This window comes from Sitophilus oryzae, unplaced genomic scaffold (genome assembly GCF_002938485.1).
Source record: "Sitophilus oryzae breed Bouriz unplaced genomic scaffold, Soryzae_2.0 scaffold_1745_pilon_pilon, whole genome shotgun sequence".
NCBI classification, from domain to species: Eukaryota; Metazoa; Arthropoda; class Insecta; order Coleoptera; family Curculionidae; genus Sitophilus; species Sitophilus oryzae.
Genome location: NW_022146441.1, coordinates 532,268 through 552,021, shown reverse-complemented (window position 1 = coordinate 552,021; position 19,754 = coordinate 532,268). Strand labels below are relative to the sequence as shown.

General features: G+C 30.9%; 1 protein-coding gene across 4 annotated transcripts in view; it reads left to right on the top strand.

Moving 5' to 3' along the window:
- Positions 1-19,754, top strand: part of LOC115881954 (hexokinase type 2) — a 42,920-nt gene that overhangs the window by 423 nt on the left and 22,743 nt on the right. Inside the window, exon 1 of one of the 4 annotated variants that reach the window (XM_030899705.1) lies at positions 6,917-7,093. The exons of 2 other annotated variants lie outside the window; for them this stretch is intronic. In XM_030899705.1, the coding sequence (XP_030755565.1) occupies positions 7,049-7,093 (45 nt within the window). In that variant the 5' untranslated portion in view covers positions 6,917-7,048. Of the gene's footprint in view, positions 1-6,916; positions 7,094-15,654; positions 15,736-19,754 lie in introns of those variants that run through there. One more of the 4 variants, XM_030899707.1, reaches the window with a different exon arrangement.

Below are 19,754 nucleotides of genomic sequence, written 5' to 3'. Positions count from 1 at the left end.
TTATTATTAATACTATACAGAGTGTTGGCTGCTATAATATGTTATAATATGCTAACATCAATAATTGTTTTATTGTTATAAACGTTCGATCGGGTATTGATATAAACTTTTTTTTTATTGTAGAATTTAGAATTTAGAATGAGTGGGAGGGGGGTTAATCACTTCGACCTTACAGATCCATTGTGTCCCCCTTTCTTGAATCATAACTCATCATACAGTCCCAGGGCTTTGACAAAAGCCAGTATCTGGGACGGTTTTATAGAGGGTAGTTCTCCATCTCTAATATCAGTCGTACCAAAATTCATGGCACGAATGGTTGTCGTCTCGGCACACTCAGTGATGAGGTGTACTGGTGTTTCCCTATCTTCCCCACAGAATCTGAATTCGCCGTTTCTTCTTAGTTTCAATCTACTGAGGTGTTCATTGAGGAGACAGTGTCCTGTTAAAAACCCCGTGACAATCCGAAGATTGTTCTTATTCAGACCCAGGAAGATCTGTGATTTTTCTTGATCATAAGCCCTCAGAAACTTCTTCGAGGGTCTTAGACCATTGCAAGATTTCCATTCCAGGTTGCGGATTGAATCTTCCAAGTTCTTGAGTTCCGCCTTGAGTTGGTTACCACTTGGAAAGCAGAACGGTTCTGGTCCAGTTAGTGGAGTGTTCGCTCCTTTCCTAGCTAGAATATTTGCTTTTTCATTGCCTTCTATCCCTTGGTGAGCAGGCACCCAGTGTAGGAGGACTTTGTTTTCTTTGCCTAATTTATTCAGCTTCTCTATGCATTCTTTGACCAATTTCGAATTGATTGATACTGAGTTGATCGCCTTTAACGCTGCTTGACTATCAGATAAGATGGCTATTTCTTGTTTCCGATAGTTCCTATCTAAGATAAGTTGTACGCATCTCTCGATAGCGTAGATTTCTGCCTGTAGGATACTAGGGTAAGTGCCCATTGATTCGGAGTAATTAGCTCTCGGCCCAAACACTCCGATCCCTGTTCCCGTATTGGTTTTGGAAGCATCAGTATACCAAGTTATGGTATGGTCTTTTAACTGCTGGGCAAGCGTTTCGCTCTTCCAATCCTTCTTATTGCTCAATACTACATACTACTTTTTTATTGTAAAAAATAGGTATATTAAAATTAAATTATATGTTATATGTAAATTACAATTTTTTATGTTAACTTTTAATATATGTAATGTAATTTTAATATACCTATTTCGTTACAATTAAAAAAATGTTTCTGTAATATTAAAAAAAATAAATTAAATATAGGGATTGATATTTCATGAATTTAGTGCGCGAACAAACTCAAGGGGGCGCTTCTTTTACTTTCATTTCATGACATGTAAGTCAAAATTCTAAAGGCGGATGTTTTGTGTTGGTTATTGACTTCAGAAGTTTTTTTTTAATTTTTTTTTCATAGAAACCTTAAAAATGTTTACTGTTATATAGTTACAAATTTAATAGTAAATAAAAGCGGAATTTTTGCGAAAGGTGACAATATAAATACACTTGATAATTAATTGATAATAATTATTAGCGGAAAAGTTTTCAAATTTTTGGATAATCCAACGGTTATAAACTATATTTACCCAGACTTTAAATTCGTTATCTGTATCAGGAAACAAGACCTATAAACAGAGATTTTGAGTTTTATAGTTTGGCGTTTTGTACTCATTTATATACAGGGTCTCTCTGGTCAAAAATTAACACTATAGAAAGATTAAAAATGGATAGGACGCAAATAGAACGTTTACAGACACACAAATCCAAATCCAAAAAAATATTTTTCTTGAATTTTAAACCACAACATTTAATACTTAATTACGCTCTACTTTCGGGTTCCTCTCTACAAAAAATTTTCAACACCAATAGGTAAAGTGTCAATTAAATAGCATACACTCTGTATGTTATTCAAATTGACTTTTCAATATCTACGAATATTTTCGCGTCATTCCGTTAACGAAAACAGAACCGGTTCGAACCGCTTTCAATTCATTTGAAGCGTTTTTTTTATTTTAATTATGCCGGTCAAATGCGCAATAAATAATCTAAAAAAAAAGAATGAACAAAATCAACCATAAAGAACATTTATTTATAAAATCGCCGTATAGTTGAATTTTTACAAAGAAGTGAAATTTTCATGTGTTTTAAATTTATTCAATATACAGGGTGATCCGAACTGTATTCGGGAAACTTCTGCAGATAAAAATAAGTAAAATAAAAGTTTTTGTTTTTAGTGTAGTTTTGAAATAATGTTTTTAAAATGGTATTTTACCGTCGACCGAATTAATTTCGGGAGGCGATAATGCAATTTTATCGTTGTGTATAGCTCCATACTCACATTTCGCTACTTCACTTCGTTCCTTCCTACTTCGTCAAAACGCTACTTCGTCCGTTTACTTCCTCGAAACGCTCCTTCCACGTACTGTCGGTTTTTGGAGGAAGTAGCAAAGGAATTATCACGAACACAAAAAAATATTAAAATATATAAAATATATAAATCGATCTTGGATTTCATTCATAGTTGATTTCTTGATTTGGCAGTACGTCTGTACAGGGTGTTCCATTTTCGTGTGTTTTGCAGGGTTTCTCGTTTATGAGTCGAAATACAAAGATGCGGTTTTCACATTACGCTGTTACTTTTTTATGAAACTAAAGATGCTACATACAGATATGTCCTAGCTCTCTTACTTCCTAAAATACAGGGCGAATCTGAAATTATTGCATTTTTCGATCCCCTTTGTATCATAACTTATCGAAAAGGTGAAAACGGTCTCCCGTACAGTTTTTCACGTAGAATTCAGTGACGTAACTATTTCTTCGTTGTTGTTGACAAATTGTCTTTTTTAAATTGACTAAAACTTATATGTTTTTTTTTAAATACGACATTTTGTATATTATTTTATTTTCCCTTGTTACGAGTTTTCCAAAATACTTATTTTCATAAACGGGGTAAAAATGCATTATTTAACTTTATTACATAGTCGGCCGGTTTAAATTAGGTAATCAAAACAATTAATTAATTTATTCGACGTAAAATGTTGGTTATTGGCATGTTTTTAAAAGCAGCACAAGTTCAGTTTCCGTGTAGTTTATCAAAATATCACGATGCAAAGCAAAATTATCTGGTAAAATTAAGTTAAATAAAATAAGAGCCGTTTAGCAGTTTAGCAGTACCCAAACAAAGAAATATAGAGTATATTATAATTTTCGAAAGCTCGTAACAAGGCAAATAAAATAAAAATAATATATAGAGTGTCCTGTTTAAAAAAAGAAACATAAGTTTGAGTAATTTTTCGAAATAGACAGCTTCCAACGAAGAACCACTTTCGTCACTGCCATTCTACCTGAAAAACGAGACACGGGCGGTGGGTAAGTACTCAATAGGTAGAACAAAACAAAAAATCAGGGTATCCGGTATATACCTTTACATTTAGATGAACAGTCTAATTTTATAAAAGGTATTTGCCACGACCGCATAGTAAATACCCGATATAATACCAGTAATATCAGAAATAAGAGTATATCTACAATATTTCTTATACATATATTGTAGATATTATATATTGGTATATTTCTATTCCCTGTATTATACCGGTTATTTACTATGTGGTCGTCGGAAACTCCTTTATTAAAATTAGGATGTCCATCTAAATCTACAGGTATATACATATATACCCAGATTTTATTTATCTACAAATTGGGTACTTACCCATCGCCCATCACTGACCCTTTTCACCTTTTCGATAAGTTATAAGATAATCGAGACACAAAGGTTATCGAAAAATGCAAAAATATCTACTAATTAAAAAATAAAAAGTAAAAGAAAGAAATAAGAAATAACTTTGAACTAAGAAGGCTAGGATAAATATGTGTGTAGCATATTTAGTTTCATAATAAGTAGAACAGTGATGTGAAACAGCATCTTTATATCTCTATTCATAAACCAGAAACCCCATAAAACACACACACAAATGGGACATCCTCTACATCTAGCAATCGCCAGTCGATATAAAAATAATTCACACACAACAGTCTAAAAAATGGAAGAAAAAAACAATATTGTCTTCATATTTGTGAAAAATGCATATCCATATTATGTAATCGTAACGACAAAAAAAAAAAATAGAAATAATGTGCATGATGCCTTTACAAAAATATCTGAAGAAATGGGGATTGACATCATTAACGTTTAATCAGTATGTCATATTTCATGGTTTCGATACAAATTACATAATAAACTTTACTCTATTGTTGACTCGCCTTGTACATTCATACTGATATACCTTGTACATGATACTGAAATATTCGGATTTATTAAAAAAAATATATTATTAAAATTCAATTTGTATTTTTGACACGACAAAGAATTGCAGTTTTATAAAATAAAAATTATGGGCCTTTCGGATTTTTTAAAAATTTTAGAGGTTACTAGATATTTCGTATTAAACATGTAGCTGCTATATTAAAAATATTTTGTGGTGTGTTGTTGCATAACTGACTAATTTCCAAGCATCGAATGGACGAAGGAAGGAAGCGAAGGGACGAAGGAACGCGAGGAAGTAAGGCGAGGAAGGAGCGAAGTGTGAGTTTGGGGCTTATAAAACAATATTTTTTTCCATAGCGAGTTACGTTTTAAAAAATATTCAGAAATTATTATTTCAAGGAATTTATTACGAGTAGAAATGCAGTGTTTGTTCCTTTTTCTAGCTTAGATTTGTTTGCTTTTTCATTACCTTCTCTCTAGGCCCTAAATTTCACCCTAACTATATACATATAAGCCCTAATTAGCCTCAAAATCTCATGACCTCGGTCTTTGAGCTCTATATTCACCCCCCCCCCTCCTATTACATGGATCCAATCGATCTTCAAATATCACCTCACTGCTGACGTCACGGTCTGGAACATTCTCGGGGGTGTGGCCGTTACCTTAGATCATCATTACGAAGGTAGACACTTGGTATTTTTGAAGCTAAACGAAGTTATTGTTTTCTGTCATTTGAATTCACATGCATATTGTATTTTCCGTCATCTACAGGGTGGTCCGAACTGTATTCCGGAAACTTCGGCAGCATATTCTGCAGATAAAAATAAGTAAGAAAGTTCGTATAAATGTATGTCTTAAAATGCTTAGTTTCGGAGATACAGGGTGTAGAAGTTTCATTTTTTATTTCCAAATAATTTTTGAAGTAACGTCAATATTGTAGCATTAGAAGTTATAAAAAAATGATGGAATGTTTTTTTTATAAGAATTTTCTTTTAGAAAAAATATTAAAACAACTAATACTATGCGACGGAGCTGTTCGCCGGTGAGCAATGGGTCGTAAGCTAGTGAAAATTAAATTGTGATAATTACGACTTTATAATATACTGGGCGCCACTCAGTTTTCCATTTACTTTCAAAAACTTCTAAGTTGAGAACTGAGAAATCAACTCAGAATATAGGTATTATTTATTTTAGGAATTACACAAATGAAACGCTGAGATAAACTAACAACTAAGTATAATTAATAATTAAATGTTAATTAGAATAAAATAAGACTATGAATAATTTGACGTTTGAAAATGTTTGTTGGTAAATAGTATGTATTAAAATAGATCACTGAAGATGGTAGTTAAATCTGCACGCTTCTGAATATTAATATTTTATTAATTATTCCGCAAAAAGTCTGGCGATCTTGGTACCAAAATATAGGGACTCTTTATATTAAAAAAACCGTACTACGTAGATATCAGAAATATGCATAACATGAATAAAATATTTCAAAGTGACTCTAAAGTAATAAAATATCTAATATGCCTGAAGGGCTTGAAGCATTAAAGTGAACTTAAATTATATAAAAAGAAATGATCTGGCCTTTTATATCCGTTCTGGTCACAAGCTGGTTGTGGTGAACTGCTGGAACTGGATCGTTATTATAACGTCTCCACACAGACAGGATCGGAAAATGCTGTATATTCAGGAGATTCCTCCGTTATTCAACGTGTATATTGTAGGGACAAACGTGGCCCAAATGTCAGATACAATAAACAAAATGGCACCAGAAATGCGTACCATAAAATAAAACCCTGTACAAATAGAAAAAAGGTATTAGGAAACGTTATGAAAAAAATAAAGGTCTTACCTCCGCTCAGAGGGTTTTCCCACACAAATTTTTCAAAATGCCAAAAAAACGCCGATAATTCTATCGGGTTCAGCTTCAACCACCAATATAGCGATAAAGGTAGGCACGAGGTATATACCTTACCGTCAGAAGTAAAGTGACGAACAACTTCGACCGGACTGAAATAACTAGCCAGAAATAAACTTGTAGAAAAAATAAAAGATAATAACAATACTTATAATGCCATCTCGGTGCGAGGACTTAAACTTGAATTGTTTAAATAAAATAATTATGTACATTTATTTAAATTGTGTAAATTTTAAATAAAATGCTACAATATTTTGATGAAAATTGGTGTCTAGGAGTTTTTTGACAGGGGAAATTTGATTTTGATGTCAAAATGACTCCTACTTGTATACCTACATATTTTTTAACCGGTTTGAAGAGCAATAACTTTTCGACCGTACCTGTATAAAACTACTGAGTAAAAAAATATACATTTACGACGCTTTTACACACAGTTCGGACCACCCTGTATACTGTGATCTGGTCTAAACCTAATTAATTATTATCTAATAATATCGACTAATGTTGGTTACAATATTTAAACGAAACTACTGTGTCTAGTCGTGCGATGGTCTAACATCCTAGACCATCCCCCTTGATTTTGGATCGAATATCGAATCCCCTCGAACACACAGGCGTACTCCAGGCCTGCTTGATCGGAAAATAGGGTATAACGAGGCACAGTGGGAGAGGGAAAAACAAGTGAAGGTGACCTTTCTTGTTGAAAACAGTTGAGGGTAGCGGACGGTGGCTAGATCCGAGACGCGCGTGTTGAATAGGACGTGATTTTGGACTCGTACGCATAAAATCTTGCGGTGAAGTCGAGAATTTTACGTGACTGAAGGCATTGACTGAAAAAAACAACGTTTTTGAAAATGAAACGGGAGAAAATCGATATGAATTCGTTTGTCAGCCCTAAGGTAAGGAAGGATGAACTATAGTAAAAAAAAACGTAAAAATTAAACATTAAAAACTGTAAATGATGTTCTTGAACTGGTTTGAAGTGTAGTAACTTTTCGTCCGTACCTGTATAAAACTACTGAGTAAAAAAATATAAATTTACGACGTTTTTTACGTAAAAAATGTCTCTTAGTAAAAATCGCTACGGGCAACCGTTCTCAAGATGTTAGAATAGAAAGAGTCAATACATATCATTATTGACAAAAATAAACACGTTGAGGAGATAGTTATTTGACTGAAATAATAAAAAATTTGAAAATTTTTAATTTTTTTTAAATTAATCATAAATTTTTCTTCGAAAAAATGATGATAAAACAGTTTCTGTTGGCACAAAGAAATTTCAAATTTATGATTTCAGTCTAATTGGCTTCGCTTTTCTTCATTTGAAAAATTCATATTTACAATTTTTGTTTATTTTAATTTATAAAGTTTGGATGTAACAGTTTCACATTTCTGAGAGCAACGACGATTGAACTTGTTTCCATGGCTAACTAAGTGAAATTGTTTAAAAATTATAAGAATTGGCTATAACTCAGTAATTTTTCGAACGAAACATGTTATAGCTTATATCGCTAAAAAGCTTAAAAAATGGCGCTTTTAAAAAACCATATATTTGTGTCATATGTCAAAAATGACAGGCTTTAGAAAAAAGCGGAGGTCACAATCTCATTAAGGACGTGATTATCTACAAATTTTATCTGAAAACTTTTTGTCTAAAATAGATTATAATGGAATTAGGGACAATTTTTAAAATAGCCGAAATTTGTTTTTTTCAAAATATCTAGTACGCCATGAACTTTTTCAAAAATCTGAAAGGCGCATGTTTATGACCCCACAAAACTGCAATTCTTTCCCTATTTAACCGACTCTCTATCTCCAGTAGTTTCCGAGATACCCATAGAGAACATCGTAGGAAACTCACCCTGTATGTAGAGGGGGTTTTCTGATGGGTTGAGGCGGAAAATGCATTAGAAAGTACAAATATACTGCATTTTTTTTCGCTGAAAAAAAATGCAGTATGTCCGAAATGTTTTTCTTAAAATCTACTTTTTGACCTGTATTCCATGAATGCTCACAAATATAAGATTTGCAAAAATCACCTTTTTTTAAATAATTTTTATGTGAATTAATTCGATCATTTGAAAATCTAGATGTGTCAACAGTATAAAATTTGTTCACAAGGTATTTTGTGTAACACATTTTTTCCAAAAAAAAACTTGTAGATAGGTATAGCATTTTAGAATCTCTCAATCAAGTATCTTGATGTGTTTCTGTAAAGTCCGTACCTGCTTTTTTATTTATAATTCATAATATGTCGTAGGCATTCGCTCGTGCGAAACTTGGGTTTTACATCGTTTTTTTAAAAATAGTCATTGTTTTACGTCAATCACAGCCAGACAAAATTTATTCAGGAAAAATATAAAAATAAAAATACACGAAGTTTTCGATTTATGACGATTTTACGTCGATTAGGTAATCGAACATTTTTTTCCGATGTCCTAGCGGTTTATATTTAGCGAAACTGCGGCAACGTCGCAATTTAATGTTTATTTTTGGGCACGCCTCGAGGATTTGACGTCACAGCGGTTCATAGTAATTTACGTCACATATTTTTGACGCCATTTGAATTAATAGAAATTAGTAAAAAGTACATTTAAAAATTTATTTGATTGAACTTTTTTTTTTAAACTATAATATTGAACTTTATTTCATTCTACAAAATTCCAACAAGTGTTAATTTTATCTAAAATAGGATTAATTAATACTTTTTACGTCATCACAGACGTGCTCTTGAACCTTGTCTCTTATTAGGAAACGCCTACGTGCGATGTTGCCGTTGTGACATACATTTTCCTGAAAACTACAGAAAAAAAAATCTTCCTTCAACTCTAAATCATCTTGATTGTGTCAAATTGCTCGTCTCTGTACTATAAAAGTAGTAATACAAACTGTTTAAGCTCAATTACATTAATGAATTGTTTGTAAATAGCTCTATTATAAAAGATTGTCGCCAGATTTTAATATACAGGCTGGAAATAAATAAGAGCTTGGTAAAAAAGATGCGGTTTTCACATTACGCTGTTACTTTTTTATGAAACTAAAGATGCTACATACAGATATGTCCTAGCTCTCTTACTTCCTAAAATACAGGGCGAATCTGAAATTATTGCATTTTTCGATCCCCTTTGTATCATAACTTATCGAAAAGGTGAAAACGGTCTCCCGTACAGTTTTTCACGTAGAATTCAGTGACGTAACTATTTCTTCGTTGTTGTTGACAAATTGTCTTTTTTTAAATTGACTAAAACTTATATGTTTTTTTAAATACGACATTTTGTATATTATTTTATTTTCCTTGTTACGAGTTTTCCAAAATACTTATTTTCATAAACGGGGTAAAAATGCATTATTTAACTTTATTACATAGTCGGCCGGTTTAAATTAGGTAATCAAAACAATTAATTAATTTATTCGACGTAAAATGTTGGTTATTGGCATGTTTTTTAAAAGCAGCACAAGTTCAGTTTCCGTGTAGTTTATCAAAATATCACGATGCAAAGCAAAATTATCTGGTAAAATTAAGTTAAATAAAATAAGAGCCGTTTAGCAGTTTAGCAGTACCCAAACAAAGAAATATAGAGTATATTATAATTTTCGAAAGCTCGTAACAAGGCAAATAAAATAAAAAATAATATATAGAGTGTCCTGTTTAAAAAAAAGAACATAAGTTTGAGTAATTTTTCGAAATAGACAGCTTCCAACGAAGAACCACTTTCGTCACTGCCATTCTACCTGAAAAACGAGACACGGGCGGTGGGTAAGTACTCAATAGGTAGAACAAAACAAAAAATCAGGGTATCCGGTATATACCTTTACATTTAGATGAACAGTCTAATTTTATAAAAGGTATTTGCCACGACCGCATAGTAAATACCCGATATAATACCAGTAATATCAGAAATAAGAGTATATCTACAATATTTCTTATACATATATATTGTAGATATTATATATTGGTATATTTCTATTCCCTGTATTATACCGGTTATTTACTATGTGGTCGTCGGAAACTCCTTTTATTAAAATTAGGATGTCCATCTAAATCTACAGGTATATACATATATACCCAGATTTTATTTATCTACAAATTGGGTACTTACCCATCGCCCATCACTGACCCTTTTCACCTTTTCGATAAGTTATAAGATAATCGAGACACAAAGGTTATCGAAAAATGCAAAAATATCTACTAATTAAAAAATAAAAAGTAAAAGAAAGAAATAAGAAATAACTTTGAACTAAGAAGGCTAGGATAAATATGTGTGTAGCATATTTAGTTTCATAATAAGTAGAACAGTGATGTGAAAACAGCATCTTTATATCTCTATTCATAAACCAGAAACCCCATAAAACACACACAAATGGGACATCCTCTACATCTAGCAATCGCCAGTCGATATAAAAATAATTCACACACAACAGTCTAAAAAATGGAAGAAAAAAACAATATTGTCTTCATATTTGTGAAAAAATGCATATCCATATTATGTAATCGTAACGACAAAAATAAAAAAAAATAGAAATAATGTGCATGATGCCTTTACAAAAATATCTGAAGAAATGGGGATTGACATCATTAACGTTTAATCAGTATGTCATATTTCATGGTTTCGATACAAATTACATAATAAACTTTACTCTATTGTTGACTCGCCTTGTACATTCATACTGATATACCTTGTACATGATATATTTACAATTTTTGTTTATTTTAATTTATAAAGTTTGGATGTAACAGTTTCACATTTCTGAGAGCAACGACGATTGAACTTATTTCCATGGCTAAATAAGTGAAATTGTTTAAAAATTATAAGAATTGGCTATAAAGTAATTTTTCGAAAGAAACATATTATAGCTTATATCGCTAAAAAGCTTAAAAGATGGCGCTTTTAAAAAACCATATATTTGTGTCATATGTCAAAAATGACAGGCTTTAGAAAAAAGCGGAGGTCACAATCTCATTAAGGACGTGATTATCTACAAATTTTATGTGAAAACTTTTTGTCTAAAATAGATTATAATGGAATTAGGGACAATTTTTAAAATAGCCGAAATTTGTTTTTTTCAAAATATCTAGTACGCCATGAACTTTTTCAAAAATCTGAAAGGCGCATTTTTATGACCCCACAAAACTGCAATTCTTTCCCTATTTAACCGACTATCTCCAGTAGTTTCCGAGATACCCATAGAGAACATCGTAGGAAACTCACCCTGTATGTAGAGGGGGTTTTCTGATGGGTTGAGGCGGAAAATGCATTAGAAAGTACAAATATACAGCGAAAAAAAATGCAGTATGTCCGAAATTTTTTTCTTAAAATTTACTTTTTGCCCTGTATTCCATGAATGCTCACAAATTTAAGATTTGCAAAAATCACCTTTTTTTAAATAATTTTTTTGTGAATTAATTCGATCATTTGAAAATCTGGATGTGTCAACAGTATAAAATTTTTTCACAAGGTATTTTGTGTAACACATTTTTTCCAAAAAAAACTTGTAGATAGGTATAGCATTTTAGAATCTCTCAATCAAGTATGCTTTTTTATTTATAATTCATAATATGTCGTAGGCATTCACTCGCGCGAAACTTGGGTTTTACATCGTTTTTTTAAAAATAGCCATTGTTTTACGTCAATCACAGCCATACAAAATTTATTCAAGAAAAATATAAAAATAAAAATACACGAAGTTTTCGATTTATGACGATTTTACGTCGATTAGGTAATCGAACATTTTTTTCCGATGTCCTGGCGGTTTATATTTAGCGAAACTGCGGCAACGTCGCAATTTAATGTTTATTTTCGGACACGCCTCGAGGATTTGACGTCACAGCGGTTCATAGTAATTTACGTCACATATTTTTGGCGCCATTTGAATTAATAGAAATTAGTAAAAAGTACATTTAAAAATTCGTTTGATCGAACATTTTTTTTAGAAACTATAATATTCAACTTTATTTCATTCTACAAAATTCCAACAAGTGTCAATTTTATCTAAAATACGATTAATTAATACTTTTTACGTCATCACAGACGTGCTCTTGAACCTTGTCTCTTATTAGGAAACGCCTACGTGCGATGTTGCCGTTGCGACATACGTTTTCCTGAAAACTACAGAAAAAAAATCTTCCTTCAACTCTAAATCATCTTGATTGTGTCAAATTGCTCGTCTCTGTACTATAAAAGTAGTAATACAAACTGTTTAAGCTCAATTACATTAATGAATTGTTTGTAAATAGCTCTATTATAAAAGATTGTCGCCAGATTTTAATATACAGGCTGGAAATAAATAAGAGCTATAAATATCAGTCGATTTTTGGAAAATAAGGGGTGATTTTCGATATAAAATTTTGTATTATTGTTAAAAAAAATGTTTGGCTAAAATCATAATATATGATCTTCGTTTATAATCTTTTTTAATAAATATATAGCAACCTAGAATTTTTCTGTTTACAGCTGGTTTGTATATCTTGGGTGCTATTGTTTTTTACAGCTTTTTTATTATTTATTTCATTAAAATTATATTATAATATACCAGATTATACTAGTAAATCATTAAAATATGATTAATTTTATTATGTACCAGTTGATTTAAGCTCTAATAAACCTATCAATTATATTAAACATACACGCTTATTAATTAATAATCTACGACTTAATAGATTTTAAATTGAAACTCATTTAATAATTAAATAATAATAGTAATATTTGTGAGTCTAACCTTGAGTTTTTCTATGAATCCGAACAATATTTCAGTATACCAAAATGCTATGTAATAGAGTAATTTCAGTAAAAAAAATATATTTTACTAATGACGAATAATAGATTTTTTTTTGTAAACAATAGAAAAATTCATATAAAAAAATCACTTTAATACTTTTGTTCTAAAACATACCAGAATAATTTAAATAACTTTTGAAATATCACGACAATAATATGCTTCTATTTATAACAAAAATTGCACAACGCGAATCGTTTATTATTTGAAATTAAAATTCCTGTGGCAATATTACCAGGAAAAAAATTAATAGTCGTATTCCAAGTAGGGCAAAATGTTTTGTTGATTTTCGATGTGGCAACGGTGTACTAATTTGCGAAACTTTTCACCTGCGCGGCGTTGTCAGATCGAGTGCTTTGGAGGTGTGTCTCTTTAGAATTTTAGGAGTGTCTTGTTATTTTTTTTATTAAAAACAATAATATATTCTTAACGAACTTGGTTGTTTGAATATTTTGTTACGTATTTTTCAACATTTTTTTTGAATAAATAATAAATAAGGGTTTATTATAAAATTCTTTACCATTTATCATTTATCGATACATTCTTGAATTCCTTTTAGTACAGAGGAACTTGTTTTATGGACGTGTGCAGCACGTGACTTTCGTCACGATTAGGAACTGCGAACCTACTATGTAACGTAGACAGGCCAGAATAATAATTAAATGGCAATTTTCTTGCCTATAATACAGGGTGGCGCCTCTCATACGCCGCGCAGGGTCCAAGGAGAACGACACTTTTTATTGAAATGAAATTTTGGGAGCATATGCAGGTTAATTCAGAGCATTTTTTAACAATATAGAGAGTTCTACAGGGTGTCCCCAAAAAAATTACATTTGTATCTTTTTTAGTGCGGTAATCATCATAGTAATATCAGAGTAATATCAAACAAATTATATAGTCTGTAAAACGAATAACTTAGGTTAATATTAGGTTAGCAACTTGCGGCCATGCCGTCTCTAATAGAACAGCCTAGGAACGAGATTTACGACGTCACACTAGTTAGATACTACAGATTAATAACTATGTTGTAGAATACATGGAAAACATAATTATTCCTCGATTTGTTGGTTTGTATTTTAAAAATTATATAGTTTACATGAAATATACATAATATACAGTTAATAAATACAATATATATACCTATTTATATTAATAAATACTTTGGCAGATAAACTATGAACCATACAAATGCAGCAAATGTTTTACAATATGACTGAAATCGTACTCCATAGTCAATGTAGATAGTTTTTGTGTTAAGAATAATAATTTAAAAAAATATGTGGTCATCTTTTGACAAGTTTATATTAGTTTATTAATTGCAGTAAATATTATAATATATAAATAAATTTTGTGAATGCAAATAATAATACATCACTATTAGTAGATATTGAATGTTTTTTGTTAAATTAGATTGATTTTCGAACCCCAAAATTTAAAATATATTTTACATTTTACCCATTATCTTATGTACCACCTATTCATTATTTTTATATTGTAAAACATTTGCTGCATTTGTATGGTTCATGTTTATTAGCCAAAGTATTTATTACAATAAATCGGTATATATTATATTGTATTTATTAACTGTATATTATGTATATTTCATGTAAACTATATCATTTTTAAAATACAAACCAAAAATACGAGGAATAATTATGTTTCCCATGTATTCTCCAACATATTTATTAATCCGTATTATCTAACTAGCGTGACGTCATAAATCTCGCCTCGTGGCTGTTCTAATAGAGACGGCATTGGTCTAATATTTAGAAATGTCAAAAGCTGATGACATTTTACTTTTGTCAATTATGACATTTCGTGTTGATTTTTGCAAGAAGAGGAAGAATTGTCACTTGTTTTATTATTTTCCTTTTCTATTTCACGAAAGTAAAAAGAGTTACCTATCTGATTCGTTCAGGCTAGTTCAGGCACTCAATTTAAAGAATATCAGTAACTTTTTTGACAGAGGGATTTTATATTTGCCATGTTGGCAAAAAATAACGGTCAAAATTCAAAGTTATTCATTTTATAGACTATATCTTTTTTTTAAATAAAAGTTTTATAAAATATACAAGAAAATGTCGAAATATACCACTCAATATTTGCAGTTATTCAAGACTCACCCTGTATAATCGAGAGCATTCGTGACAGTGACAGTTATGTCTGTCTTTTTTGTTCAGAGGTAAATTATATTTTCTGTCATTGTCTTCTGTTGAAATCTTCCCCGACTCGTTGAATTTTGTTGTTGATATATTATCTATGTTTACTTATTTCTCTAAAGATTCGGTGCATACATATGTGTCACTTCTATTTGATTATGTAAAAAATGGGTAATTTACATGGTAGTTCCCAGAAAAAAACACAGTGGCAGTAAACCAAAGTGGATTTTTATTGAGACGCCACAAACCAATTGGATTTTACTGCATAGCATTATTATTAATATTTTTATGAATAATTTTCTAAACAATTTTTTTTATTGTTAACGCATATCAAGGAAATCGTGGGGTTTGGAGTGATAATTTACCTATGCAATAAACAATATATTGTTGTATAATAACAAATGTTGGAGTGTAATAATAATAATATTTTTATTGTGTGCAATTGTACGGGAGTGGGGATAAAATTTTAGTCTGTGTATAGTTGAGATTAATTTAGTGCAAAACCGCCAGATATTAGTCTATTCTGAAAAATTGTAGTGTGCGGACTCTATAGATTTTTTTTTTCAATTTTATTTTTTTAGAAAAATAAAATGGATAGTTCCGATAAGGTAAAAGTTTTTTTTCTAAATCTGGTCTTATACTGGTTACTTTTGTAATATTAATTTAATATTTTTTTTATAATATACCTACAGGATGTTTCATAAGTAATTTAGCCACATAGCAATAAAAATCTACTGACAATACATAAAAAAAAATAACTAGGAAAATCTTGGTTTAAAGGGTAGGTAAGCTTAATAGTTTTAAAACCATATATGAATTATCCATTGAATATCTGAATAATATAGTGGGTGTTTCTTTTAAAATAAAAAGTAACTTATTGCTTTTAAATGTGACCGATGTTCAATATTAATTTTGTCTCACCCCGTATAACTTTTCGGGTCAGATTTTAATTTGGTTTAACATGCAGTTGATATTTTAACTAAATATCCGACTCTACAGGGTAAATTACAATTTAGGTAGCTTTTATTGAAATTTAAAATTTATTTTTCATTTTTAGAAAATGTTAAATATGTCAAAAATCTTACATCTTAGTCATATGCTTCTCTAATGAAACTCACTTTTATTTTTATTCTAGAATCTGAAATTCAATAAATACATAGGGTGTTCCCTTCCAAAAAATACGACCTGTATAGAAATACATATATAGGTATATTTTTTAAAAATGCTCTAAATTAACCTACATATGCCCCCAAAATTTAATTTCAATACAAACTACTATTTTCCACCCTGTATAACATTTAAAAAAAAAGCTGTCTTTAGAGTTACAGAGAGGCATTTATTTTACTTTTTTAGAATTGTGTGTAAGAAACTGATAATTTTTAAATTTTAACGAGATACCAGATACCTACACATACATATTTTTTTTTAGTAACCCTTGAAAGGATTAATGACATTAATGTATGGATTTAAATTTTTGACATGTGGATAAACCTAATTTTTTTAAAGTAACTCCATTTTTCTTATCTTAATAGGAAGGGATTTGTTTTAAGCATGCTTTAAATCGTTATGTAAACAATAATAAGCTCATATATTTTGATTAACATTATTGCAATAATTAAGTACTGTGCCTAAAAACACCAATTTATGTACAATAAAATGGTTTTATTACTAAATAATCTACTATATTAGATCTATTATACACAAAAGAAACATATGTTGTGGTCCTCTTCAGAAGGGCCAACTTGTTGAGGGTCTTTTCGGGTGTGGAATTAATGTACACTGTTGTTTTTTAATATAACTTAACTTTAATTATGATAAACTAATTACAATAGTTACTCTGAGGGAAACTGTGAAAAATAATAACGTGTTGAAGAGTAAAAAGAGAGTTGAAGAGCAAAAGCAAAGGAGTGTTCAGCAAAAAGAAGTATGTGACTGAAACAGGGTTTTAGCAAAAAGAGTTGTGAGGGCCTGTCTTGCAGTTGCTTAAATAATATCTAAGCTACAGAAATGCCAGAGGCGTACAGTACAATTTTTATATCCTTAATCTAATATTCCGAGCAGTGGACGACACTGCCCTAAACTTACATTGTTCAGATAGACAGACGTCTGCGAAAGCTATATAAATTTATGATCAAAATTCCCAACAGTAATAGTTAAAGTTATCAATTAGAATTATATTGTAGGGTCGTTTATTACCTCAAAGGTATGAAGGTTTTTATTAGAGATGGGACATTCCTAAACTAATATTACAAATTTGATTAAAATGAGGACGGGATTATAACACATATTATTTTCAATTTACCTTTGAAAACTTAAAAATAATGCAGACATTTTGAGAACCGCCGATTTACAGCTTATAAAATCAGGTGGCTCTCAAAATTTTTTTAAAAATACATAAGTCATTTTTTTTTAATTTTCAAACTTTAATAACTCGGTTATTTTTTACTTATTTGAAAAACGATAAAGGGAAAATATGTTTCTTTTATCGAGATCTGCCAGCCCTGAAAATATCTGCACTTACTATAATATAAAATCGCTATTTTTGGGCTTACTCAACCGGGTCTCACAATGCAAATTCACCTCAAATATCCATTTAGTTGGTCATTGGCAAGCACTCTCTCATTGTACATGAAAATAACAAAACAAACATTTACTGATCTGGATAAAATTGATAGTTAAATAGTAAGACTCACCCGGAGGTACTCCGCCCCCTAGCCACTGATATATTCTATTCAATATATCCCATTCCATATTTTCCATCTAATTCAAATATCATTCGGTTATATATTGGTTAATCATCTTCAACAACTAGCTAGTGTCACCTGAAATAGTATAGGGGCTTCCCCCGGACGTAAATCTGCCGCTAAACAGATTCGCATCCCAATCGAATAGGCTAATTGGGGTACCTCACTCAGGCCTGATCTCACTACCCCAACGCCGCATCGTGTCAATCGAGAAGACAAGGGAGACCTGAAACTCTCAAGACCAACCTCGAAGGCAAGACGTCACAAGAGGTTTTCTTCTGGTCAAACGACCCGTTGCCTTACAGTACATGCAACGTTTATAGTTAAAAGACTTTCAACCCTCAAATATCAGCTCTATGACAAAACACAACACAACAGCCGGCCGGCCTATCAACTACTGACTCGCCTCCGGCAAGCTAAGCCTCCTCTTACATCACAATTTTACCGGATCGTAAATATTTACATTATTTGCCAATGAATCATATTATTTTCTCTAATCGGCTTTCAAATCGAGTGTTTTAGCATTACTAGATAAATAAATAGAGGGTTTCCGAATTATAAAACCATTATTATAACCAACTTATTTTCCAAGTTTTACAATAAGTTTTAGGTAAAATCAGGTTATTTCGATATTTTGTGTAACATTTTCTTAACACTCAAAACACTACAAAATTGAATTTTACAAGAAGATAAAATTATGCGACGACATAGTTGTCTACATTAAATAAATAAAATATAATTATCAAGTCCAATTGTTATCAAAATTCTCATAATTTTCAACACGCAATGCCAGGTGATAGATAATAAAAATAAAAGAATAATATTAAAATGCCAACAAATAACATCGAGTCATCCCTGGATGGGTCCCACTTTATTTAATGATTCACTTGTTTGGTTTCCTGGGGAATCCAAACAAAAACAATCGCTTCAATAAGGTATCTCGATCAATATTACACAGTAATGAGTTTTGTTTGCGTAATTTTTTCTATCGTGAACTACACAGAGGTTATTACCACAAGCTCGGAAGTAGGTTACTAAGAAATGCCTAGGGTACATAAACATATGAAAATATCGATTTTTTCTTCAAGAATATGAAAATGATTGATAGACATACTATTGAAAATTATTGTGATATCATGTAGAAAAAAAAATACTTTATACGTTAATTGATAATATTATAATATGCTTGTGTAAATATAAAAACCCACCTACAATTTAAATTTATCATCATATGAAGTTCGTTTGCGCAATGTGACGGGGTTTTACGTAAATTGTCGCGCCTATGCTTCCAACTCCAGGCCAGAATCATGTGAAATGGTTACGGAGAAATACATACCATGTAGAATGTATTACAGATACAGATCTGTTGTGTCCCCCTTCTTTGAGTTATGACTCATCGTACAGTCTCAGGGCTTTGAGAAAAAACAGTATCTGAGACGGTTTTACAGAGGTTAGTTGTCCATCTCCGGTATCAGTCTCCGGTATCTCTCTATGTCATTATTGGCTAAAAATAAACATGTTGAGTAGATAGCTATTTGACTGAAATGATAAATTTCTGAACTTTTTATTTTTTTTTAAATTAATCATAAATTTTTCTTCGAAAAAATGATGATAAAACAGGTTCTGTTGAACTTTTGGCGCAAAAACAATTAAAATTTTTCAAATTCGAAGTTTCCGGAATACAGTTCGGACCACCCTGTATATTGAGAAGAGACCCGCCATTCCAGGTTCTTGAATTCCGATTTAAAGGTAAAACAATCAGACAAGTACAATTACAACGTTGAAAAGTACGTATTTTAGTAGATTCATCTCAAATAAATGTTCGCAGACATACTAAACCATGTCCTACGAATTTTCTAGACCTTTTTTTTCAAACTGACGTC